The sequence below is a fragment of the Xiphophorus couchianus genome, chromosome 9 (genome assembly GCF_001444195.1).
Source record: "Xiphophorus couchianus chromosome 9, X_couchianus-1.0, whole genome shotgun sequence".
Lineage (NCBI taxonomy): Eukaryota > Metazoa > Chordata > Actinopteri > Cyprinodontiformes > Poeciliidae > Xiphophorus > Xiphophorus couchianus.
In genome coordinates this window covers 12737260-12764960 of record NC_040236.1, presented here as the reverse complement: position 1 = coordinate 12764960, position 27701 = coordinate 12737260, and the positions used below count along the sequence as shown (strand labels likewise).

Here is a 27701-nt window from a genome sequence, read left to right as displayed (position 1 = left end):
TTGTATTCACAGATCCAATAACCTCACGGAGGGTAAAAATTTAAAAGATGTTCGAATGGAGTTGCAAGACACTGTAGCAAACATTTGACATTTTTGCCTGAAGCCACATGGTGTCACTACCTACATCCAACATACACCTTTCGATGCCACTGAAATCCAGTTTGGTTTAACCCAACACACCTGTTTGTAGCGGGCGTACAGGTAGAGCAGCTGGTCCCTGCTGGCTGTCTGTATCAGATCCTTCACGCGGTCGGCTGCAGACTCAAACTCCAGCTCCAGCTCCTCTCCCTCCAGCAGGTCCCCCACCCCCACGGCGCTGCAGTCAAATTTACTCAAACCCAAGTCCGAATCAGAGTCTGAGCCCGCTCCGCCAAGAGGCTCCCCCGTATCGGGCCGGGCTGGATCCGTACCGGAGCCCGTCGCAGTGTCCGGAGAGGACGACGAACCAGAGGCCATTGTTATTGTTTACAACGAACCGTCTCAGACGACCGGGACTGTTTTTTTCCCCGTGCGATGAACGTTAACAAGAGAGGCACGGCGGTGACAAACTGCAGATCAATTAACAATTTAAACGAGAATTTACCATTTAATCCGCTAAAATTCCACGAGAGAGGGAATTGTTTCTGTCGTTGGTCCGTCTCTGGTACTGTCATCAAACGGCGCCGATGTGTCACTATCGGCTACTGAGAATAGTTCTGGTTCCACTTCGAAACGTTCAGTTGGTAAGAAAATTAACATCAGAGAGAATGGGACAATTAAACTAAAATATCTAAAAAATATATCATTTATATAATTTAAAAAAAAAAACGTCCCGTGGGATGTTTTGTTTTTGACTGATAAGTCAAGTTAAGAAGACAAAGAAGAATAAATTTAACTAAATGTTGCATTACAAACTCTAAGTTAGCAATCTGGTCTCTTGCAACATAATTATCTGAAAAGCTTTACTGGTACATTATTTTGGAGCGACAGCTATTTCAATTTTGTAAGATATAGTTAAAACGTCTTTTTACTATATTTTAAGAAATACAGTGCGTAGTCAATAAAAAGGCACTTTGGATTATCCTTTATTGTAATATTTTAGCTAGCTAACTAAGCAACTATTAGACTCTCCTATTAAACGCCCGTGTTTTCAATTAGTAATTAGTAAATTATTTAATTTCTATTCGATGTCAATGTTATCCAATAGAGATAATCTTCATATCAAAGCTGCCATAGCAAATGGGAGAAATTAATTCATCAAAATTTGGTAGGTATTTATTTTTCACCTTGTCTTTATCGTGTTTTCAAAGATCGTCGGGTGACAAGCTTTAGCTTCAAATGTCCAGGAGATGGCGCTATTGTAACGATCATTTAGTGATAATTAGTGATTTTTGGAACAGCCATCAGTGGTTCAACAAGGCTTTGGCCAAAATGTTTAAAAATGTACTCAGGTCGCTCTCAAAACTTGTACAATTAGGTTACGCAGATAAATTTATTTTGCATAGCCACAATGAATATTTCATTTTGCAGATTTTACAAAATTACTAAATGCCTGCAGGCATGAGATTCTCACAGTATCTTAATTAAAAATACCAGTTTCACAGTATCAGCATATCACCACAAAGATTTTGAAACAAAAATGTATAACATCATCTATTCAAATCAGGAAACGTGCATGTATATGTTTCCTAATTCTATAAACATAAAACTCAATGATTTATTGTTATTTTGAATTTGATACATAGGACTAAAATATTCATTTTAGGTGTATATTGTTCAGGATCGTATGCCTTTTAGCTCTTCTGTTTTTAATCGGGTTACACAAAAATAACAAGCTGACATTAGATGGTTAATTAGTCAGGCTGTTCATTAGGGTAGAGCCTGCAATCAGCTAACGTAACAGACTTGCTGATCACAGCTCACCAAGAAACCTTCATCGAGGTGAATTATGCCTCCTTTAGTTTGCACACCCATGAACGTGTGTGTTTGTAGTAACCATAAATGTTTTCAAGCAAGCAAATTTGTCTTTCTTGTAATAAAGGTAAAACTTTAGCCTCCTTCCAACTAGCTGATTGGCATTGCTCACTTGCAGGTGGGGGAAGAGTAATCTTGTATTATTTTCATGAGCCAACAGGTAGAGAAAACATGGAATAGTGATGAATTTCACAAGAGTGGCTGGGCTGAGTTGCCTCAGTAAAGATCTGTGTTTATAGCAGGGGTCTCAAACTCCAGTCCTCGAGGGCCGCAGTCCTGCAACTTTTGGATGTGCCTCCTGCACCTGAATGGAATAATTAGGTCATTAGCAAGGCTTGGAAAACTGATCTACACAAGGAGGAGGTAATTAATCAGTGGGACAGTTCAATGGAAAAAAAAAACTACTTAAAAAAAGAAGTTCATACTGTCAATCAAGTGTATCAAGGTATTGTGATGGTCTGGGGTTGAACATTCAGAACCTGAACATTTTGCTGTACAGCAGCGTTTGAAGGTTATCTTTGTGTAAAACCCAATGTTACAAAATTTGTTGATCTGAAAGGTTTTCATGTGATAGAAAAAACAAATGAATGAATTTACATGGTATAGCCCACCCTGCTTCAAACAATTTTACATTGCTGGCAACTTTTTCCAGAGCAAGGGTTTAAATCTGACTGTATAATAAAACTGAAATCATTCAGAGTAACCCAACTTTTTAAGGTACGGTAATTTGTTTTTCTTCTTCCACCCTCATTAAAGTTCTTGTTTATTGCATCAGTCAAAAATTAGATATGGAGTATGATGAAAAGTTTTTAAAAATATAAAAGTAGGGGTTGCTTGTTATCCTGTTCTTGTAGAACTTTATAATGGGATACAAACAAGCAAAACAATAACTCAAGCATCCAATTTGTTGTTGCAAATAAAATTGGTCAGTCCTATCCATGATAATTAATGAGATTATGAGTCAATTACAGAAAAAAGCATGCAACTCTGTAAGTTTATACTTTGGCTTTTCTGTATTTAAAGGAAAATTAAAACTATAGCATTTAGAAGAAAAATAATATGATGAAAAAAAAGTTGCACAAATACACTTCATGCTTAGTGAAATTACTTATTCACTAGCCAGCGATGGTTTGAGCCGCCTTTAATGCTTAATTAATTTGTTATATTCACTTGTTTAGTGTCAAACCTGAGCAGGTGTTTCATCTGGGAATTAGCTGGAGAAGAAAGTATGGTAACTCTTCTTCAGTTATAGAGTGTAACATAATTTCTGTTTTGTTTTTTTTTGCAGACAACTCTCCAGACTGCAGTATAGAAAGCCTCTATAAGGACACAGTTAAAGTAAGGAGTAGATATCTGGAGTAGCAACAGTTATCCGGAGGTCCCACCAGCGCCCGGTGCCAGAGCGCGCCCTGCTGACGCAACCACGTCAGTGCTGTTCACTGCATGACCGTCAGCAATGTCCCCAGAACGGCCCAGGGAGGGACCGAGGAAAGTCACTGAGCCAGTCTCACATTGTGCTGCCGGGCCACCTGTTAAAGAGCAGCCGCTGTCATCGCCTGGGTCCCCGTGAAGTAGCATGCGGGACGGGATCCGCTCGGAGCGCACTGAGCGGGACGAGCCCAAAGTGAAGTGAGAAGGAGCGGAGAGAGGCGCGCTTCCGCACCGCATGTTGAGCCAGCAAGTTGCCTGACAGAACAAAAGTCGCGTCGACGGGGAAGACGGCGAGACGCTCTCGGATTTAACAAAAGCTTTTCAGGAACACTTGTTTCGGAAAAATGAAATTCGCGGAGCATCTTTCGTCCCATATCACCCCAGAGTGGAGGAAACAATATCTTCGCTATGAGGTACAGTCAAATGCAAATTGCAGGCTGGTTAAAAATAAATGCCTGCTGGATGAGGATACAGGCGAAGCTGTATTATGTTTTTAAAGTCTTCAAAGAAACTAAAATATAACAAAATTCTTATTATTTTTTTAAAAGCACCTTTACGTATTTTTTAAATTTACATTTACTTTTGAAGTTTATCCTTCTCTTGAGAGCAATTAAAGACTGGAGAGATAAGAGATGCCCTATTGTTTATGGAGGGGGAATTGACTGCGGTTAAGAGCCAAAGGGAGCATTCAGGGTTTATTGTTGGTAGCTGAATTTAAAACACCTGAAATTAACTATTCAGCTTCTTTACCAACTGAATTCTTGATCAATACCTATTATAGAAACATTTTTTTCTTTCATTTGGGTCATTCCTAATATTGTATTTGTGCAAATATATATATTTTTCTAAATAAGTGCTCTCTTTTATTTCAGATCCCATCTCTTTTATTTAAGATCCCAGGAATAAACCTTTTTTTTTTTTTACCTAGTTGATTTATGGGGTTATCTCACAATTTGTGCTGTAATTTGTTGCAAAATTGGGAATTTACACTTACAGTTATTTTTTTTATCATAATATAAAAAAACAGAAAATCATGTCTTTTTTCTAATTTGATATAGGCATTATTAGTGTTGCTACATTTAAGCAGAGATAGTTGCCTCTATAAGAGTGTAATATTTTTTGTTAGAGATGTCTGCAGATATAGAGAGATAGATCCTTGTTAATACTCATGCTCTTTGTTGAGGGATGTGCAGGACTTGGGGAGCATGTTATTTTTCACAACCTACTTCTTACTGGAGAAGCTTTGGTGCAGACATGCTGCTCAGTTCCATTTAGCTCTATGAATTATAGACAAAGACCCTGTTCTCGTCACCCTGTGCAACCTACACCCCAGACCCAACAGGAACTCTCTGCGGCAGTGTTATTTTGGTAACATGCACTGGATATTAATATTAAGTTTTGAAGTCCCTTCAGTAGGCATGGAGAGCTCTCCATCTTGAGGCAAATGACATGCTGCCATGTTCGTGTGATTAACATATCTTTAGATTAACCCGTAAAGGAGGAAAAAGTTGATAATTATCAAATACAATGGGAAAATGTTCTTCCTAAAATAAGAGTTAAATTTAACAGAGTTATTAATTTATAAAAAGGCACTCAAAGGTTGTGTAGTGTCGCTACATGTATATGGGGAAGCACACCGAGCTTGGGGACAGATGCATGGCCATACCAGCCATTTTACACCTCCAGTATTTGCCAAAGCACTCACTGACCTGAGATGGATGATGATAGATTTTTTTTCCATTTTCCTTGCTTAGGCTTAATGTTGATAAATGGTTAGAATTTGATGTTTACATTTATAGTTTTATTATATTTTGGCCAAATACAATGTATGCTGTAATAAAAATAAATGTTATAGCTGGTTTATTTAATGCACAATACAAAGACTTGGGTGCGCTAGAGATTTTACTCAATCACTTATTTAGAATGATTGAGTAGAATCATGTAGAGTATGATTTAGTATATCATGCTTTTTAGTATATCATGTTTTTTAGTAAGCATAGTCTGTAAACATCTTGTTGTTGAATATTTGACTCTATTTTTGTTGTAAATATTTAAATAACAGAAATGCTCTCATGTTCATATTCCTTGAGTTTATCTCCAGTCTAAGATGCAGACTGTGGTCCAAGGATGTGTTTGTGCCGAGAAGCCTTCAGTCCTTGTCTGACCTGTAAACACCATCAGCACCTGAGTGGGTGGCAGCTCGATAGCTTCTCTGTGCTGATCATGGGTAACTCAATTAAAGTCAGTATATAAGTTCAAACTGGTAAAAACATAAATTGAGTCATTCTCAGCCATTCAGCAAATACAGGTTATTGTTTATAAACTAGAATATCCACAGGGTGTCTGAGAGTATGTATTCTCATGCAGAAAACATAATTTCTGTAATGTCATGCAGTTCAGCATTGAATGATACACTAACATATTGTCTCAACACTACAGGTGTTTATTTTACCAGGACACAATGCAGAAAAAGCGACACCTGTTCACATAGCTGTGTCTTTGGTTGGGTGGAACATTGCAGCTGTTCATATCCAGACTGAATATAGTTGTAGGTGACATTCCGTCTGTTGTGTGCTGACATTAATTAACCCACTGCCCAGTTTTGACTCTTCATTTTTTTGTGTGCTCTATTGTGTGGGGAAAAAAACATACGCAGTCTGGGTAGATTGGTCAACCCGTTTCCATGCAGATTAGAGAAATGCGGCAAAGTGAGTGTTCTAGCAAACAATGCCTTTAGTTGAGGCACTTCATTCAAACATGGGAACATTGACAAGACGATTGAGCGATGGAATAATTAGGTGTGTACTTTATCCTGTGGGATTGTAGGTATAAACCTGTATGCTAAGCAGCTGCTTGTTATGTAGGTACATGTCCTTCCATCCCAAGAGTTTTGTCCAGAAGGACAGTAGATGTATATTGATGAGAAAGATTTTTTCTTTAAATGTAAATCTTATAATTAGGCAATTAATTTAACCTTCTGAACAATTATTGGATTTTTTCCCCCTACATTTTACATCCAATATGGAGGTGAAAACAATAGCCAGATGTGATGGTAATGTGCTTGTATTTTGTCTAGCTGTGGAGTCTGAAAAACATCATAAGAGAAAAAGATGTAGTTATGTTTGTGTGTGGGCGAGAGAACAAGGTTTTCATATGCATTTGGCTGTTCCGTCTAATCAATCCTAAAAACCCAATGAGGAGGAGGAGGAGAGAGCATAACTCCTGTTTACAGATTAAAAACCAAATTATTGTCTCGATTTAAACTGAACATAGATGTGATTTCACTAGCTTGTTGTGTGTTCAAAGGTCAAGCATTGTACCTTGCCTTTATCTTAATTAGACTGAGTGAAGTGGTTTAGGTTTTGTAACAACTACATAAATTATGTATTCTGAACAGTAGAAATGTTATTCATATGCAGAATACTACAGTATGACCATTATGTATACAACAGGCATTGCATGGCAACTGCTGAGAGCCCCCCTGCTTTCTATACCTCCCTCCTCCTTCCCATCCTCACCTCGCTGTTCCTCCCCCACTGGGAAGACATCTGGTCCCTTACCAGACCTGCCCTCTGCACTCCTCCTCCCCTCTTTCCAGCCTCTCCTCCCATCCTCTCCACTCCTCTTAATGTACAGATCCACTTAGACACGGAGCTGCCGTTTTAAGTGATCCATTGGCTTTCTGTTTGAGCCACAGATCTCTTCAGGCCCGGAAAGGGTCACTTGCATGTGATTACATAGCTGTCTGGCACTGAAATGTGTCGGCTAGTTTAAATTCAACATATTGCGGCTTTTTAAGGATTTGTTCCAAAAATATTCCTTATGAAGCCACTCTTCTGTTTTGAGGAGGAGATTTAATCCCAGTACTTGTGCTGTATTTGTGTTTGGTTTAAGTGTGCCACATTACTGTATGATCATCAAAGCTGATTCTCCCATAATACGTGACTTTGGCATTGTCCACAGGCTTCGCAAATAAAAACGGTAGTGTCTGCTGGATCAACTCAGTTACATTTAAAGCCACACTCACAATGCTTCTCATAACAGCGATGACCTACAGCTTAGCCCTGCAGGTTTATGTCAGATATTGGAGTTTCCTATATACCAGTTGGTAGGTGTTTCCTAGTCTTAAGCCAACCTATGATATTCCCTATATGTCTGTAGTAGAGAGTGTAATCTCTTCATTTCTTCTGCCATCATCTGTTGGGCAGAGCTAGTGACTTAGAAAGACTAGACAACCTGATAAACTGTTCTGGTGACTGCTGTGGAAGCTCTGAAAATGATGGTGCAAAGAAGGATTCTTCATAAAATCAGTAAAAGTATGAACAACCCTGAACATCCTCTTAATGAGTCTACTTTACCACAACAGAGTGACTTCAGTCGGAGGCTTCTTCAGGCTTGCTATAGTACAGACGGCTATTGGAGATCCTTCCTGCCCAGCATCTACAACAACTCTTTGAAGAACCTGGGCTAATATGAGTTACAACAGCATTTAATTTCCCTTTTGGATCAATAAAGTATTTCTGAATTTGAATTCAGAGTGCTCCAATGCTACTTAACAAAATGTTTAGCTCCTGGTGGACGCGTCAGTGGCAGAGCTTCCTTCTGCTCCTGTTTTGCGGGGGGACATTAGTATCAGCTATTAACGAGCCTAATGCACTTTGTTTATGAGTGATTCTCGCCCACACATAGGATTTCCCACAGTGTGCCCTCACTGCTTTGTTGTAAAAAAAAAACTCAAGACAGAAGTGACAGCAGACCTTTTTAGAAATCAACCTAGTTTTTGGCTCAGCACTAGAAGTTTGTCATATGGATGTTCAGATTTCTGCATCTTATTTAAATTTTTTATTATTATTATAAAAGGCTGCTTGAAGGAACAGCTTAGATAACTAAAACTTTCCATTTGTAAGTTATGTTACCACCTGCTTGCTGCAAGTTTGCTGTATCTCTCATGAGCAACCTTTAAAATGTGCCCAAGGCTCCCTGCTTGTTCATACATGCTCCTTACAGCAGCAGTATTTCCAGTTGAGATGTCCCACAACTTTAAATACTCCTGTTTACTATGAGTGGAAGAGTGCACTGTGTACAGTCACAGGGTTTTGGTTACAGCACATATGAAAGGTTCTGTTCTGATCCATAGTGATGGTTGTTTGTGTCATTATAGAAATTTAAAACATGCATTGAGTCAAATCTGTATTTATAATTGGTAAGCAATATTTCAAACAGAACAGCAGATAAAAAAAAACAACTGATTGAAAACCTTTTACAAATAGTTATTAAATGATCAAATGAATGTGGCTGAGTAATTCTGGTATGAATGCTAAGTGACCTGAATCTGTCTGTATGATTAGATTGGACTTGAAGTGATTAAAATTGAATCTCAGTTGTGTATAAATTGATATAAATTCAATGTGTTTGTCTTGTCAAGACTCTTGAGGTCACATTTTATGCATGAGTTAAAAACTTGACTAAAACACATAGATGTAAACCTTAAGCAAACACCTTAAGCTTTCATGTTTTCTGGGTGCATATCTGCAGCTGTCCATCATTTTAACATACATGTCTTCACCAGGCCCTCAAGGAAATGCTGTATTCGGCCCAGGACCACGCCCCATCCATAGAAGGTAAGGACCCTCGCTGTTTGGATAAACAAACACAAACACACAGACGGGCAGAAACTCTCAGACACACTTATATGCCCCCTGTTTGGGCATCCCCAGAATAACAGCCCTTCATCTGCTAAAAATAGATTCAAATTACTGCTAACTTGTTGCCACACTCTCCACTGTGTGACTCAACAAAACCAGAGTCAATTATTATATCATTACTGTCCGCTTTACCTTCACTTTGTTCACTGTTTAAATGAACAGATAACATCACATGAGAAGAGAGAAAACACCTGACTTGTTTTCTTGGATGATTGATACAGTTAATGGATACATTTGTTCCAATGTTTATTTTATTCCAGAATTGGTGGGAAAGTGGATGTGTCTGTATGAAGCAAATACATTTATAACTGTTAAAACATCCTATATTGTTTAGAGTCATGCACTACAGGCCTGAGTGGTATAACAGAACTTGGGTTCAGTGCCAGGTTTGCAGAGTATTGCTGCTACCATGGCAAAGATAAGAAAGGGCACTGTCTATAATTACTCTGTGCCGCTGGATTGCAAGTGATGTGTACTGAGGTAAAGAATTCAAACCATTTGCTTTTTATTTCAGGTGGCCATTTATGGAGGTAAACAACTTTCTTTAGTTGTAGGGTGGAGGTATACTTTATGACGACATGGCTGCACCGGCTGTGACTGATGGCATGTGCCAGGTCCAGTTGAGAAAAAAATAGTACTTGACCTACATGTGGCAGCACAAACATGACTTCTGCCATTTTCTGTTATCTGTTTTAGATAAAATTGTGCAGTTGGCTCAATTTTTCCGGTCCCCTCATAAAGCTGCAGCTCTGCTCACTGTGCAGACCTGATATGGATGTGACTGATAGTGATGTGACTCTTTCCATGAGCAGTAGAGACGTAACATAACCTCACTGGGATGAGCAAACTTTCAGTTTGTGTGAAAGCTGGAGTGTGAGCTAGCTTGATAAAATCAGTTTCATAAATTTGCCTGCAGTGTTTTGATTGCTGCAGGTGTAAAATGAGACCTTTGGCATGCATAATGAGAATTTCTTGATGAAATGAGATTGAAATATCACATGATTTTAAAACCTGCATTTATTTCTGGAATAGACAATTCATGCCTTGATGGTAACATATGAAGCCTGTCTATCGTGTGAATAGTGTTTGTAGGAGCTGCAGGACAGGCTCAGTGTGCATGATAGATTATTTCCTGTCCTGTGTATAAACTGTAGTCATAGGTCAATGTTCTGTCTCTGTCAGCCTAGGATGACATAGAGGGCAATTTCCTTTAAAAAGAGACAGAATCAATCAATCAACAGAGAAATGTGTCTTCAAGTCAGGTTATTCTAACATTCCCAAATTTCCCCGCTCAATCAACCTGATTAATATTCATATCACACTTTTGCACAGAATGTATTTGCATAGACATTAGTATCCTTATTAGCATTTCTTGTGTTCAGAGTTTTTTTTTTTTTTACTGTTGATTAGTGATTAACATACAGCATTTTGAATTGAACAAAAGTTGAGTTGATTTTGTCCATTTTGCTAATCAATAGGATGTTTGTTTTTTGGATTAGTGTATTTAATTCCTTTAAACATTCATCATAATATCTATAAGTCTTAACTAAAGCTGATATATTAATGAGAGACAACAGGGTGCAAGCATAATCCTAAGATGACAAAATTAAAGTACCAATGTACTTATTCTATAGGACTAATATTGCTAGATAAAATTTGTTTCTTAAGATATTAGACAATCGTCATTTGTTTTGGTATTGTCAACGAAAACAGGCTGTAATGTAAGCAACGGCAGAAACAAATAGCATTATTGAGCCCTGAGAAATACATTCTCTTGTGCCTTGGTTTTTTTCCCTTTTCATAAAACAAATAAGATCAGCAGGTGTTATTAAATATAGGCTGACTGCAGCACTTTCTCTTACATTAAATTAAATTTAAAGTAGGACAAACCAGTCGATTTTCTTAATACTTTCAATCTTTTTTTTATTTTTGTAGCAAACCAGTTTGTAACGACGGCAACAAAAATGGGAATTTTGACATCACATCACTATCAAGATTTTGCTTGAATTCAGGACTAGTACAGCCCTAATTGTGTAGTTTAACAAAATGCATGGTTCTTGAACAGTTTAATGACAACTGTAATAAATTTCCAAAATGTTCTTTGTTAGAGGAATACAAACCTACCCACTTGATTTAAAAAAAATCATAATCCCACTTATTTTACTTTCTACTGAAGGTACAATTATTTAACAGAATTTCTAACTGTCTTCCTATTTTTTTTTTGGTCTTTTTTTTCATGCTTCAGCATTTTGATATTCAGAAAGTGTATCGTTTGCCTCGGGGAGACAGTTTATTGAATTATAAGAACTTGCTCACCCACACCGTTTCTTTACTGGACACCCTGCTGAAGCTGATTAAGATGTGAGCGGTGCAGTAGTTGGTGAGTGCTTAGCAAGCACATTTCAAGGCCTCCTCTATCTAGGTCTCCTTATATTATTAACAGATTGGAAGACTAGTGATGCACAATATTAGGAAAACAATGACCACCATCACTGCAGTGAACCTGTGCAGGAATACAAAGCAGAAAACCAGACCCAAGTAGTGTTCTGTTAACCATTGTATTTAAAATAATTAAAATATAATATCTGTTTTAAATTACTTCATGACCCCATTTTCTTTGGTCCATGTATAGCTGTAATTAAAGCACACCTGTCATGTTTTGAGTGCCAGTGGAAAACAGAGAACAGCTGGTGCCCAGTTTTCTATCTGTTGGAATGAGATATGCCAATTCAATCACCCTGATTGTTATGGAGATAAAAGTGTTATGATATTATATGCAAAGCTTTAAGACGGATCTACATTCTGTAAAGGTGTGAAGTAGTATCTAGAGTAATGCTCAGATTTATGTTGTATTTTGGTACTGAAGCCATTCATTTGTGCTTCATTCATGTATTCATTCACTGAGTTTTTGTTTCTACCACCACCCTCTTAATGGCTAGTGCATTGTTTTGATGTTATCTGTGCAGGGCTCTGCTGCTTTGCTGAGCAGTGGATTAGATTATTATTGATGGTGCTGGTTAATACACAGAGAGGGTGAGCTCAGTCCTCAATGTTCCTATAGTAGGGTGCCAATTATTAACATGGGTATCCACATATTAGCCTGTAAATAATTTTCCAGTCTTCATCCCATGATTGATGACCATGTAAGTCACAACCAGGAAAACAGTATACCTCAAACTATTATTAACTTGTTTTGGATTTTATTTTAAGAATGAAATATTTGACATGTAGGCAGTATCCACAGCTGCACATCTGTAAAATAGCAACAGTTAACAAGCATGGCTTGATATTTTTGTTGAGATTTTAAAGCATCCTAGTGTCTCAAAGAAGTACAGATAGAGCCAGGACAGGTATATATTTCTAAAGGTAGGAACAATTAAATAAACAACAGGAAGGGTCCCTTCCCATGGAGACAGAAGTACAGATGAATAAAACCACTCATCAGGTGAGAACAAACTGACCTCAGAGTCAGACATTCATTGTTCTGTCTTGGACACCTGTTCCATCAAAGCCATCAAAGCTTCCTGAACTGCAACTTGTTTTTGTTCTCTCATCTCCCATAAATGTATAGTTCCTCTCATTGGCTGTGATAAAGCTTTAATAAGACACAAATAACAGGATGTTAATGGTAAACACATGTTAGTACGATGATCCTGAGTAAAATTATACTGTGATGTGATTGATTAATTTTATTTAATATTGATGAAGAAAGCTCACTCATAGCGCTCCCAAAATATAACGCATTTGTTATTACAGTGTTGGTATTATATATATTTGTTCTTGGTCAATCTTTTCTTAGGGTGCAGACTTCAGCAAACACACCAAAATGTGAACATTTTAAATTCATTTTCAAGTGTTTTTACCTGTAATAGTCTACCTTTTTTTAAAAAATGTTGTTTTAAATATCTGATCTCTTTGAAAGCCTGCACTCAGCTGCTGAAATATGCTACGGGAGTGTCTTTAATTTTCACCCCATTACAAAAAAGTAATGTTTCAAAACTTCCCAATTTGTCTAACTTATAAGAAAGGGAGGTGTGACGAAGGGTTTTTAGCCAATGACGGTGTGCAGCAGTATGTGTGCTATGGGAAGTGCCACATCACTCTATGCTCTGCATGAGGACTGTTGTCAACTTGTCTGTCATCTACTTTTTAAAGGATTTCAAACGGTAGGGATGATATGATAGAACATTTTGCTGCTTTTAAAAGCATGGCTTGTCTTAACCACAAATTCTTGGTATATCTTGACTTACTTGGTATGTTATTACTTGGCTTATGCCTTCTTGGCACTATCTGTCAAGCTTTAAACTCTACAGAGAAAAGTCAGCCACCAGGCACTTGGTCAAAGCCCAGCCTTTTTGACCAAGTGCCAATCTAAACAATTTCCTAACGAATATTTTTGTGTTTGTGTCTGGACCTTTTATGCCTAGTCAAAGCACCAGCATGAGCAATGAATACAAATCATGGTAGCCATTTTCTTATGTGGCTGTCCATGGTGCATGCTTGCTCGCCATTTTGTCTGCTGTTTTCACACCCATGATGAGGGGTTAGTTGAAAAGCTGCTTGGCTGTATAATACAAAGCTGATTGTTATTCTACATGCATACATGTTGGAACAGCCACTGTTATTACTGTTCTTGTTCTTTGTTGCAGCCGTCCTGCGCCCCATGTGGAAAATTACATTCCAATTTATGTGATGATTTTTATTTGAGCTTCAAAAAAAGTTTGTTGCTCAGATTTACATTCAGAAATACTGATGTATAATTTTTTGTTCTTTTAACTCTTTGTTTCAAAAATGAATTTTATCCATTTAAGATGAAGACAAAGTGCATATAGTTGCATTAATACATCCAAAATCCTCAGAAATAAGCCTAGTTGAAGAAAAATTTGCACATGTCAACCAAAACAGACCAGGGTCATGTTTGCATCTGCAGTTGAATTATGAATGAATAAATATTTTCAGGTTCCCTAAACCTAGAAAGTCAAAAACACATGTACCTGAGATAAAGCATACACACATCTCTGTTGTTATACATACAAATAAACCCTGGCAGGTTTTCCAGAGGTCAGCCAGTCAGTGAGATAAAAATCAGAACTGGAAGGGGGACATATGGACATGCAGACAGACAGATAGACAGAGAGAAGAGGGGGTGGTGGGACAGTTTGGCAGCCAGGGTCTCCCTCCAGCTGCATTATTGATAGCTTCTTTGACAAGCTGCTGCTCATGCTCACCTCAAGCACTAACTGGTGGGTTTTTGTGGGGGTTGGTTCCATGTGTAGTTCTTAATCACGGTGCCACCCAAGTTAATATAGTCATAATATAGTCTAAATCCACAGAATGCTGTCTTATATAGCTCAAAAGCAAGTAAACTTCAGCTCCGAGGTCAGTTTTGAGCAATGAAAGTTATATACTAGTCATTTGAAGTCTCAAAAGGGAAAAGATGCAGCAGGAGCCGGGTCAATACAAATCTAGGATTGCTATTCCAAGGTCAGGGACTCATTGAACTGAGGTAACGAGCAATGAAAAAGGTATTGAGTAAGAGCATAATGAAGAAAGATTTGAGAACAGTCTAGGTTTTGTGTTTGCCTTGGTGGGTAAAAAATAATAATGGTATTCATTTAAAAATAAAGGACTTTGATAGCAATTGTCAGGGTTTTGTGTGGATCAGGAAAATGGAACAGAAACTGAAGGAGAGGAAGCAAAATCCTTTGCACAGCAGACAGACAGACTGAGTGGGAGGTCTCTGGGCACATCTCCAATGCATGTTGCCCTGCATTAGCACTATAGCCATTCCGCAAGAAAAAGACGGTGAGAGAAAAAGAACCTCGGCAGATGAAAGTCTTCTATCTGTCCATCCATTATTCATCGATGAATTAGATTGTGCATGAATGAAGTTGAGGAGGAGAGAGCAGAAGAAAGAGCAACTGAGGAGAAAAGGATTGGGTTTGTTTAGATAAGATCACAATGTTAAATATTAAACAATTTAAAAAATGACATTTTTATAGATGTGGGGATTTCTACCAAAAAGCAGGTTGCTGAGACAAGGACGCGTGAAAGAATGATCATGATGTGGTGTATTCTGGAAAGGCAATGGGTGAGGGACCAAGGTGAAGGAAAGGGTAATGGTGCTCAAAGGAGTAGAGATGGTCATAAACCTTTACACCTCCTAAGCAGAACTATGAGGGTTTCTAAGGCTCATCATGGGTCCTGTACTCATGGCTGTCCCCAGTTAGCACTTTATGTAGACATTCAGAAAATCTGCACTTCTCTGGCTAAAATGCTGCAGGGAATAAACAAAGAAGTGCAATGGATATGCTTTTCCAACTATTTTGCACATACTATTAGACTGCAGTTGTCATCTCTTCAGCCACAAAGACAGAAGGTGCAGAAGTGCTCAAAGAGATGGAAAAAAAAAAACTGTCCGTCCATTTCTATACCTCCTTGTCCTTGCAGGTGCAAGCGGAGCTGGCGCCTATTTCCAGCTATAATTGAACCTTGAACAGGTCATTAGAGCAATACAGAAACTCACAGGACTGACGTACATATGCTGAAATAACGCTTGTATCTTTTTATGGAGTATTTTATTTGTTCCAATAAGAACACAATTCTGTAAATGTGAAATAAAATTAAAATATAGATTATTGGATCTAGCTGCCATGTAGCTCAGTTGGGATCAGGTATTTGAAGCATTAGTGATCTCAGCAATCTCATGCATGGAAGGCATGTGAATATAATTAGATCTGTCGTTGTTGATTATTTTTCATGTTTTAGCAGTTCCAGAGCCTGCAAACTGTAAGGTAACCCCAGTTATTAGATAAGTTGTTTCATTAATCAAATGTTAAGAATCTTAATTGACAGCTTTGGCTGCCAGCCAACAGGTCAGCAGCCTCTGCAGGATGGAAGCTTGTGAATTTATTGTAGCAATTAAAACAATGTGCTGAAAATGAATTTACAGCTTTGGGTGTCATGTACATTACTCACATCACATCTATGTTTTAACAGACCAGATGAATGGTTAATAGAAAATAATACAAAACAGGAGATAATGATAGACAAGGAGAAAATACAGACTCATGACTTTGTATTTCTTTATCTTTGGTTTAGTGTTTTCACATTCAGTGTGTCTTTGCTCTATGCCACGCTCACATACAACTAGATAAAATAGGTTTTCACATGTATGCTTTTAGTGCTACTCACGCTCACAGAGGTAGCTGCTCTATGTAGAGTGAGTGGGTGTGATTGTGAACCACGGGTGATGACAAGAGTGCCATATGCTGATGTATTTTTATTTTGTCTTGTGCTCTATAAAGAGGAAAACCACTTACTTGTTTTTTTCTACAAATGTTCTGAGAATTGATAGACAAAACTGACATCCCCTTTTAAATTTCTAATCCTGGACTTTGTTATTTTTAAATTTCTCCACTCAGTTTATCTGTTTGATTAAAAAAAATTTTTTTTTCATGAAACATGCTGGCTGCATTGTTTAATTGATTCTTTATATGTTTTTGGGTGATTAATGTCTCTGGAGAGAACTTGGTTCAGACTGACTCAAAGGCATGAAAACATGGTTATGCTGGAGAGCATCACATTGCTCTCTTTTTTCCTCTTTATAAAGCAGTATTGCCTCTCAGATGATTATTGGGCATATTACAAGTGTCACTGCCCCCAACTGACAACTATTACCCTGTTTTGAAAATGATTACAATGACCTTTCCTTATCTACTGATGATTACTGCACAGTTATTATATTTTAACGAGATTGACCTCTTGAAAGTCAAGGGTACTCAAGATGAATGCATGTTTGATTATTGGGCTTTAAAGGTGGCATCCAGTACCTTGGAAAAGTATTCATATCACTTGAGATTTTCCCCATTTTCTCATCTTACAACCCAAACCTCAGTGTATCTTATTAGAATTTTATGTGATACATCCACACAAAGTACTGCATCATTGTAAAGTGGGGGGAAAATTACACATACTTCAAAACCCTTTTCCCTGAGACTTCTAAATAAAACCCTCAAGCTTTTTTTCTATCAATTTAAATTCTGATAATAATAATAATAATATTAAAAAAACATTGACCTTTGCTGTAGAAAAGTTCAACAAGTCTTTTTTAGGGAAATGTTTTTGGCATTCCTCGGGAATTAATGGTACTTTATTTTATTCTTTTCTGGACCGAAAGTCAGTAGAAAGTAAGGGAGAGTAGAGGATGCTAAAAAATATAGAAAAGAATGGAAAAAAGAAAGGTGACATTGGTGATAATTGAAGGAAAGGAAGCTAAATCCTAAGGGAGCCTCTATTCTGAGATGTTACATCTACTTGTAAAAAATATGTGGAAAAAAATGAAAGCACAGGAAGAGCCTCTCAGGATGGAGTTTGATCAATTTTGATTCCTTGTATATTATCACTCTCTTTCATTTTTGTCAGTACTGTAATTTAGCTTTAACCTACATGAGGAGTGGGGTTTCTGTTCAGGGAGTAGAAAATTATTAGTCTAGATTTATTTCTTCTCTTATTTACCCTGCATCATCTTATAATCCTGTGACCAGAGGAGAGAGATCAATTATTCACAACTATTGTTCCCCCCCGGACAGCCTGTCTGTCTTTATATTAAATGATGAATTATTAACAATGTGCGAGATGGGAAATCTGCTGAATTTCCCTCCTGATGCCCATGAAATTTAAAAAAATTGCTTTGGCACTCAGAGGCAGCCATAAGATGACAACAAGGAAGTTTTTTACTTTTATGTCGTATCAGGGAAAGGTGGTGTTGTTAGACACTTAAAGAAACACCATGAAATCATTCCTTAAATCTCACCAACATTTGTATACATTATGTTGAGATTTGTGCAGCTCTTCTTAAAATCACCATTTCAGACCATTTTACAATAAGCAGACCAGTGGTCTGATGCATATTTTACATTTTATTGTTAGAAAAAATTGAATATGCAGTCCGCCTCGAGTATGCGCAGACCTCTGACAATCAGGCATGTTTGTGTCTATTGGTATGTTCGTTGACTTACACAGAAATTGTGTCAGTAGCAGCTGTGTCATTACAGAGACATGAGTCCTGAGCAGTTTTTCAACAGAAACAACTGTTTGTGTCTGTTTTGCATTTTGTCTTCAGGCCTCTTCTCGACAAGTGCCATCTGATAATTAGGCCCCCTAATCACCCTATTAATATGCAGCTCAATTGAGCAGAGAACAGCTTATAGTTCCCCTGATAGGGTAATAGCAGACATTTAATATAAAATGACTATTGAAGATTTGTTTTTTAGGGTTTTGTCTGACAATTAATGTTTTTTTGTGGACTGGGGCAAATTGTAGCATTGTTAATCTCTAAAGAATTTCCTTTTATTGCAGCCTGCAAATGGCAATGTGAAATTATAAAAGTGTTCATGGGGGAGGTAGTGGAATTGTGTATGTTTTAAAATAAAAATAAAAAAATCTAAACCCTAATGTCTCTACCATTGTGTTGACAGAGAGCTGTGTCTAACTTTTTCTGTTATAGTTACCATGGCACCACAGAAAGAGCCTGGAATCATTTGAGCCTCATTTTGTCCCTGTGACATTCAGGTTACAAACACAATAAAGCCAGAACATGCAACTAAAGGGCTTAGGTGATGTTGTGAATTATAATGGTCTCTAGTGAATTCATGATGCTCCCCTCTGAAAACTCAGAAAAAACCCCACAGAAAATGTAATTTAGATGAGGAAAAAATCGGAATAAAAATTGATACAACAATCTAGTTGCATCTAAAATGTAACTAGAATTGATTGTGAAAAAGTTAAATGTTTTTTGTCACTAATTTTAGAACTTGCTTGGGCCTCCTCTTGCAGGAATTACTGCATCAATGCAGTGTGGCATGGAGGAGATCAGGCTGTGCTTCTGCTGACGTGTTGTAAAAGCCCAGGTTACTTGGAATTTACTCTGCATTTTTGCGTCTGTTGTTTCTCATCTTCTTCTTAACAACCCCATAGAGACTCCATATGGGTCAGCTGAGGCAGCTTGTTGGCCAGTCAAGCACAATAACATCATTGAACCAGTTTTTGATCTCTTTGGTAGAGTGGGCATCCTGTTATACGGCTGCACTGATTGTGGATTTTAGAAAACACAGTGGACCAGAAACCAGCAGATGACTGGGCACCCAGTCATGACTGACTGTGGACACTTCCCACTGGACTTCAAACAATGTGGATTCTGTGCCTCTCCATTTCATAGCCGAGTGTACCAATTGCTTGCATTTCTTATGACAGATTCCTTCATTTCCCACAATCCAAATGGATACTAGCGAATTTGATGAGGCAGTTGGGCACCTAGCCCCATTTCTTCTCCATCAGCCACTGCGTACCTGTCAGTGCGACACAGAGAGTGACTTGCGCCTACTCCCAACCTTATCAGCTTGTTTTTGCATATTAGACAGTTTGATGTGAACTCTGTTTCCTACCAGGCAGTTTAATGTGTGACACAGATTATGCGATTGTAAAAACTAACCTTTGCCCGGATGTGTCTGACGCATGGCCACCTTGTGCAGACCTGTGAGGAGTGAAGTTCACCCGAGTATGTGGGAGTCTTTAGTCTGCAAGAAGTATACATCATTTTGAGCCAACTTTATGTGCTGCATATCATGTTTGTGTGTATATCACATGTTAAAAAAGGACAGACACAATCCCTAAGGATTGGATCCATGCGAATCCAATTGCATGGAAAAATAAAACGACAACAATGTTTAGGTATGATGTTTTCAGGAAGGGTCATTGGGCAAACACAAACACACACACACGCACCCCCTATGCACGCCTACACACATACGGATTACTCTGATACCACTGCAAGATTCAGCCATGACTTTGTGGTTATTTTATGAATGTGATGAGTGGGAATTCAATGCCCAAGTGCTCACTGATGTTAGATCCTGTCTGCCTCTCTTTATACACACATTTAGTGAGCAGCTACTCCATGTTGATCAGTGGCATACACACAATGTGAAAGAATCTCACACCTATACACACATTACATGCAATACCACATGCATGCATATTCTTCACAGCATGCTCAGAAACAAGCCATGTGCCTCCTACGCTTTCTAAACACCATCTTTATAGCGTACGCTGCACTGCCCAGGTTTACAATAACATTTATTGGGTCTTTAAAGAGAAGGGACATCATGACATTTCTGGGTCAGCAAAAGGAACATAAAACACTGATTTCTAATCAAAAGTTTGCATTCTTAGTAAACTGAATAGTTTCTATTTGTTATACTGACAGAAGATTTTTTCTTTAATGAACGATTGTGATTGTAGTTAAGTATGACATTCATTCCCCCTTTCTATACCTACTGGAACATTTATGTACAGATATGTACTTAGACTGTTTCTAATGTGCTAAATAATTTTGCATTTTTTATCTGCCATTATTTTGGGAAAAAAAGTAAACAAGGTGCTTCCAGCTCTTGTAAATCATGTTAATGATATGACACTGAAGCACCCCAAGGTCAGTGCCCACCTAATCAGATTGAGTCAGGAAATTGCTCCTAATCTAATAACATTAAGTATTGGATTCCTTCCTGCTTCCCAGGACTGTAAAGGTAAAATGGGCTGTATGACGGACCATTTATGAATTAAGAGTTAACATTACAATGCAAAAACGGAAACAGAACTTCAATGCAGAAAGATGGTCTACAGAACTGAATTAAAAATTGATGGTACTACTTTCTGCAGCATGCATTATTCACTTTGCCTTTGTTTATGCTGATGGCCCAGATGATTTTCTGCATGTATTGAGAATAATATCAAAGTCAAATGTTAAATGTCACATCTATTCAAAAACAAATATTTACAAAGTTTTGGCAACTTTATATTTACAAAAACAAAGTTGCCAAAATATTTACCTATTTTGGCAACTTTTACCAAAATAGGTAAAATATTTACCTATTTTGGTAAAGTTTTAGTTAGGGTTGACCTGATGTAGTTTCATTGTTATACAATCCAAATTAGAGATCCAGTAATCAAAATGTTCTTGCCGATTTAGAAACTTTGGTTTTGTTAAGATTTTACCCACTGATATGACTTTTTGTGGGTTTCAATTTTATTTTAAGAACTATAGTGGTAGAAATAATATTATCATTCAATTCTTCCAAGCCACACTGCTATGACTGGTCATAAATAATTCATATTAGGAGTAAAGCATGATTTGAAACTGTGTGATTGTGTTGTATTAAGAAATAGTATATTTAAACTAGGGCTTTTCCTGGTACCATTCTTGCTGTATTACTTTTTTTAGTAGTAGCGTCTACCAATTAAGTAAAAAACATTCAACAGATCAGCATATAATATACAGTGTATATATTACAGACACCCAATAGTACTTCTTTATTTGTGACTTTTTTATTTTTTCTTTCATGGCATTTTCAACTCATAATATTTATTTTCTGTATTTACAACAATCTTTTTCCTATGTTTTGTATTTCCTTGCAGAGCCTCAACTGTTTTCACATCACTTTCTTAGTCATACACTGAGTCTACTTACATTATAAACAGTGGGACTTTACACATAAAACTGGACTTTGCTGATCGTATAATGGATTCTAGGTGACCTTGGCAGGCGTCCTGCCTGACGGAAAAATCCTTTGTCCTGCCTGACGGAGGATTTTTCAGAGATTGGGCAAAATGTGTTCATAGGAAACTGCCTTGTTTCATCTAGATTTATCCTCTAGCTTTTAAATAGCTGCCATGTTACAGAAATATGTCTGTGTGGGAATATATCAGTGTGTATGTGTGACTCTTATCGAGAAACTACAGCTGCTGGTGAGAAAGTGGCATGGTGGCTGGGAGCAACATTCACACACCTTGGTTTTCTTACACCAAGCAGACCAGACATACACACCTAAACAATTATAAATAGTGTCCACATTTTACATTTACTCACATATGAAGAACATTAACAAAACAGCATTATTCAGTTTACAACTAGTAACCTCTCTTTATTTTATCATCAAGATATTTTCACCACTCTCTGCTGCTACAGTCTAAATAAGGCTTGGGCATCAAGGGAAGTAACCAACTGGCCAAATGTATTATTGGAATGCGCAGTGTGAATGCATTTCACTTGAAACATATTAATCTCCTCACTTTTTCATCCAGGCAACCTTTTACAGTTATGATGTTGCACATCTTGTGATGACAACTGTGATGTGTTTATGTGTTCTATCCCTCCCTCCTAACCATAAGGAAATGAAGCATTGTTTCCCCTCACATGTTTGAAAAAAGTTTGATTTTTATTGAATCCTTTTCTGAAAAACCTGTGTGTATTGAGATTACGAGCGAGGAATTCACAGTGTTCTGCTTTGTTGTGTCTAGTATGTTACTTTTCTGTGGCTTTGCTGTGTCATTTAATTACAGTTTTCTTGTAAAAGGATCTGGGAATGAAATTTCAATTAGCTAATCATGCAGTAAGGGACTCTATCAGATTTATTTGTTTCCTACAGTTTACTACTGTTTCCTACAGTGCTTAGTATACTGTGAGATTCTATAATGATGTTATTGGGTAATTTCTACAATGTTTCAGTTGCAGTTGCATCGGTTGTATTGGAGTGGTGCACATGTGTTGTATACACGGCATGAGAAAGCAACTTATCTAAAAAAAATCAGTGATAGAAAAATTATGCATATGTTACATGTTACAACGTCAAATTTCTTAAAAGCCGATATTGTATTATGTTACTGTTGCATCCCGTCTTTCTACACCATTAAAACAAAAGGCAGATAGGCAATAGTGTGACGGGAATATAATGTTAGTTCCCTGACTCTTTCTGTTATTGGCATAGCCACCCTCTAGGGAAACGGACAGCAGATTTAATCTACAGCTGCTGTGCACTCTCTCAGCATTTGTCATAGTTATAGTAGAAAAGCCTGTGCCCTTGTTCTGCTTAGATTAATGACCTCAGTTTGGACTATTGACACAACACTTATCTGTTTTTATGAGTCCTGTGGCTTCTGTCTATAAACCACAGTGGCACAGGAGCTCGCACACTAATAAGAGTCTAAGTGAACACTCACAAACACGCACACCTGACTGAGACCCACATATATTTCTTCCTATTATTTCTTCTGCGTGTCTAAAACAATGTTTTTATCCTAGTCCTGATAGATCTGAGCCTAAGCCACAGCAATAAGCAGAGCCGGTGTTTTATACAGCAAAACCTCTAAATCATAGGAGAGCACATTGTCTTTTCATTATTTAATATAAATTTAGGAGGAATTTTAAAGGAGTCAACTTTTTTTTTAGAAGTAATGTTTGCTCTCTTTTGTGTTTGGCATAAATGATGAACAGTAAAAATCTGGAATATACAGTTTTGAAGAAGATATATTTGTTACATAAAGGTGTGTTTTAGATTAAAGTGAAAATATATTCTGTTTTTTTAGATGGTTTGACATTTGTTTTTTAGAGTACAATTTTGCTCTTGATTTTGACTCAAAACCTAAAAATATTGTTAGATCTTAAATCTTAGCATGTTATTACTATCAACTAAGATGATTAAAATGTAATTTATTCCAATGCACTTGTTGTCCTGTTATTATGAATCATTTAATTCAAAATATTTCTGCACAATCTCACTAGAGTCCATGAGGAGTCCAATCAGAGTAAGAATTAGAAACCTTTTCAGAGAAAAGAGGAAAACAAATGTAGAACAACACTGCAGTTACAAACATATTTCCCAACGTGTTTACTTGTAATATTTGTATTGTTTTGCAGCAATGTTGAAGATAAGAGACAGAGAGAATGAGAAAAAGCAGATGAGTTGTCCCTGTAGGCTCTGCTTCCTCTGTACCTACAGGATCAAACGCAAAGAGAGAACTGAGCATCACAGGAAATGTCAGCCACAGTTAGGATAACAGATTGCCCTGCCAAACTTATGTCTGTCAGCGAGAGGGAGCCGATGCTTGTATGTGGGAGAGACAGTGGAGAAGAAAGTAACTGTGGTGACACGGACTGGTTCAAATACACAACATGTAACATTTATCATCATGTGACATGCACAAATACAAACAGAACTATGGAAAGTGATGTTTTTGTCTTGAGAGACTTATGCTTAAATCTTTCAGATCTAGATTAGCTTAAATGCAGGTTGCAGCATATTGCTATACAGTCAAGCTGCACAATACATTGAATCACAAATGTTAGCGTAGTTTCAATGTATCCATTGTCCTAATTGTAAAAGTTCCTTGGATGCAATATTTGGTGGCATTAAAGCTCTGCTACCCTTTAATACATTTGCTACAGATTTTAGTGACAAAGATGATAAAGCTCAAGGAAGTGATGGGGCCAATGTGATGATGGAAATAAGAGAAAGGCGGGGAAATGTGAGTTAATCACTAACAGTATTGTACGGTCATCATAACATTCAACAATAATATTCCAACTTTATCTGTCTAATATCTGCGCACTTTGCCTTTGTGGCATACCCATCCCTGTGGCATACCCATGTGTTAAAAGACATAAAATATTCTAATATTTTAAAATAACAGTTTAATAGCAGAGTTAAAAAATTATTGTTTAGCACAAAACTGTTGGTACTTAATCACTGTTGAAAAAGGCTCTGTAATTAATGCTTCATACACAGATTAATTTATTCTCGTAGCACCTTTAGAGGTACTCTGTTGAGAGTTGTAAGTACTTAGATCTGCTAACAATCAGGTGTATAATGAGTTAGTTGGATGTGATAATTGTGCCCTGTTGAACAGCGGCTGCTTGACACCAACTATGATTGGCTAAAGTGGAAATTGAGGCTTGTGATTGGTTAGTTGTGGCTAGACTTGGATACAGGCTACTGACGCTTGCTGCCCAGTTGCCTGGAAACAGCCATCCCTCTGTGTGTTAGTGGCCTTGGCAAAATGACAGACAGCATAAACGCTCTGCAGAGGAATGTGTCAATGATTCTGCTGAAGATTTCTTTATCAGTCTGTGCTGTGGATCTGTGCCATTCCATGAATCACATCTTTTTATCCCTCATGTTCAGTGTTGTGATTTAAAGGGAAAAAAATACAGTTCAGTGATGAGAAAACACATCATTGAACCAATAAGAATAACATTTTTTGTAGTAGTGATGATTTTAATTCCAGCATCAGTTTATTTTTTCTGTGTCAAGTGGGCTAATAATAGAGAAATGTTTTTTTTTCTCTTTGACTAAAGGCATTACAAACTCATAACCTTTTTGCTTTCTACTTATTCTCCAAGGATTCTAAAGAATTTGTTTCTTTGAGCTGTTTTGATGTCAGGATATTTAACTTCCATATTTTTATTGTAATACAGCCTCCACTTTGAACAACACTGCTTCTACAGTTGTTAGAAAATGGAAAGTCACAAAAATCTTCACACTCACATTCTTGAATTAAAATTGTGCTGGAATTGAGAAACTTTAATTTCACGGCTGTCAGTGAACTTATTTGACTTAAAAAGGCCCAGAAGTTTTTGTTTTTTGCCATTACAAACAGGAAAATACTACATTACATTTGGATAGATTTAGATTTCTTTCCCTGACCTGATATAGATTTTAGTAGCTGAGGTAAGAAAGAAAAAAGGCAGACGGACAGAAGAATATGGATATAGTGTAATTGTCATCAGCACTACAAAATGTACAATATTGCAATTCAGTATTGTACAACTCTAGTGAGCCTGTAAATGCTAGGGTCATATAGGGACCTGAAGAATGGAGCAAGTGGCACAGCTAAACTTAAATTGTTGCTAAATTATAAAAACATTGTTGCTAGTTTCAGTCAAACAAATCTATAGTCTCTATTAATGTTAGATATACAAATTGACAAATTAAAAATAGATATTGGAAATAAATTGTACATTTTAGCCCCCTGTCCTTCACTTCTTAGTTGACTCAATCTATGTCACGCCTTTCTGTTTTAGAAATAGAAGTCACTCCATGCCAAGGTAATCTCTTAAGTCAAACAGTATAAATAATGGAAAGGAAAGGTAGAACTAAATCTGAAATTACTTTTGGTTTGCAAGCACTGTTTAAGTTGAGACTTCAAACTGCTGAAACCTGTCAGTCTGCATTGTGACATGTAAGCACATGTTGGTGTCATCATGTCTGTGTCTGCTATGTTGAATCTCTCCACCATTTGTAGAAACATAATCTGAGTGACTATTTTCAAACTATATCTAGCTGTAAGCTCTTTCAGGTGGCTTATTAAATCAGTGAGACAGCAAAAAGTGGCAGAAAAGTTTTCATCTGAGATCATCCAAACAGAATAAGGACACCAGGACTAACAGTTAAAGCCACAGACCTTCATGAGCTTTTAGACCTGAGACCACCACCAGCATCATACTCTCTTTAAACCATGCATACTCTGGCTGCACTCCAGACTGTGGGTCCAGCAGTCTGCCTACTAATTTGTTATTCTTGGTGGCCAGACAGAAAAGCTTATGACTGCACATTCTCCTGGACACTTGTGGTCTGTTTGTGTTTGTGTCCCAGTTCCTGCCACCTCACTACAGTCGGTGTGTGTGTGAGCCCTCTAAGGAAGGTTTGTTTTGTTTTTGTCTCTCTGAGTGCTTGGCCACAGATTGCTGCCACACTGTGTGGCATTTTGTATTGCAGTCACAGTGCTATTCTGCAACAAGAATCGGATGCTCTTCAGTTTTTTACAGACATGTTTCTAACTTAAAAATAGATAGCCTTTACAAGACTTTGAGACTAAGAGCACAAAAATGAGAATAAAGACTGGTTGTCATTATTCTGACATAAGGAAGACAGAGATCCACTGTTATTTATATGTAAATACACAAAGTTAATTAGCCCATTAAACCTAATAGGCTCAGCGGTCAGCTGAGTGGCCGCTGGAGCATTAACAGGTCTACAACAGATGGTCCTTCTGAGCTGAACTCTAGTTTAATAACTTCATTAGGACTTCTCTGAGAGCCAATTGAACACCTTTGTGCTTCACACCTATTTACATATTTTGTGTCAATGAATGTGTTTTAGTTTCTTGCAAATGCAACTAAAACTTCCTGCACTTTGGCCTTTATGAGGAAAAACAACCTGTAGGCCTCAGCCTCTGGTGTTGACATGCTGTTGCTACCTTAGGTACCTTGGCCACTCCCTCGCTGATTGTCTCTGAAGGCCACTGACACGCTCCGGTTGAACCCTTTCCTCAGTTGCCTTGACAACTGTTCTCTCACTGGGTGGGGTACCACTCACTTTCCCAGTGATGGCGCGATAAGTGCTACAATTATGTAAATTCTGTCGAAACGAAAGTGTTTTTGCAGATCAATCATTGCAAGCTGAACAGCTCCAAACTCAATGCTTTCAGCGCTTAAGTTGTATAGATAACAATCTGCCCTGCTTTGTTGAAGAATGGCCTCCCTTCAATTCTGTCCTTATGTTTTCTATAGTTTTACATTTTGTAATGTTTTTGGAAAAATTGTGAATATTTAACAAAAAAAAAATACAAATAGGTGAAAGTACTTTTTTAAATATGTTTGTATTTCTGGAATATATAATTTCATAGATTTTTAAAAAAAAAGTTTTGCCTAGGTCATTTTTGAATGGAAATGTAAATATTTTGAATCTCCTACTTCTGTTCCACTGCTACAATCTCTCT

The 27701-nt window shown here is 37.4% G+C and overlaps 2 protein-coding genes across 2 annotated transcripts in view; one reads left to right on the top strand and one right to left on the bottom strand.

Annotated features, from left to right (window-relative positions):
- The window catches only part of acbd6 (acyl-CoA binding domain containing 6), a 33342-nt gene extending 32847 nt beyond the window's left edge, over window positions 1–495 (bottom strand). The window contains exon 1 of the mRNA XM_028027559.1: window positions 181–495. Coding sequence (XP_027883360.1) covers window positions 181–456 — 276 coding nt within the window. The 5' untranslated portion in view covers window positions 457–495. The remainder of the gene's footprint in view (window positions 1–180) is intronic.
- A 99-nt stretch (window positions 496–594) lies between these two features.
- The window catches only part of xpr1a (xenotropic and polytropic retrovirus receptor 1a), a 71306-nt gene continuing 44199 nt past the window's right edge, over window positions 595–27701 (top strand). Inside the window, exons 1-3 of the mRNA XM_028027558.1 lie at window positions 595–722; window positions 3242–3797; window positions 8954–9005. Coding sequence (XP_027883359.1) covers window positions 3729–3797; window positions 8954–9005 — 121 coding nt within the window. The 5' untranslated portion in view covers window positions 595–722; window positions 3242–3728. The remainder of the gene's footprint in view (window positions 723–3241; window positions 3798–8953; window positions 9006–27701) is intronic.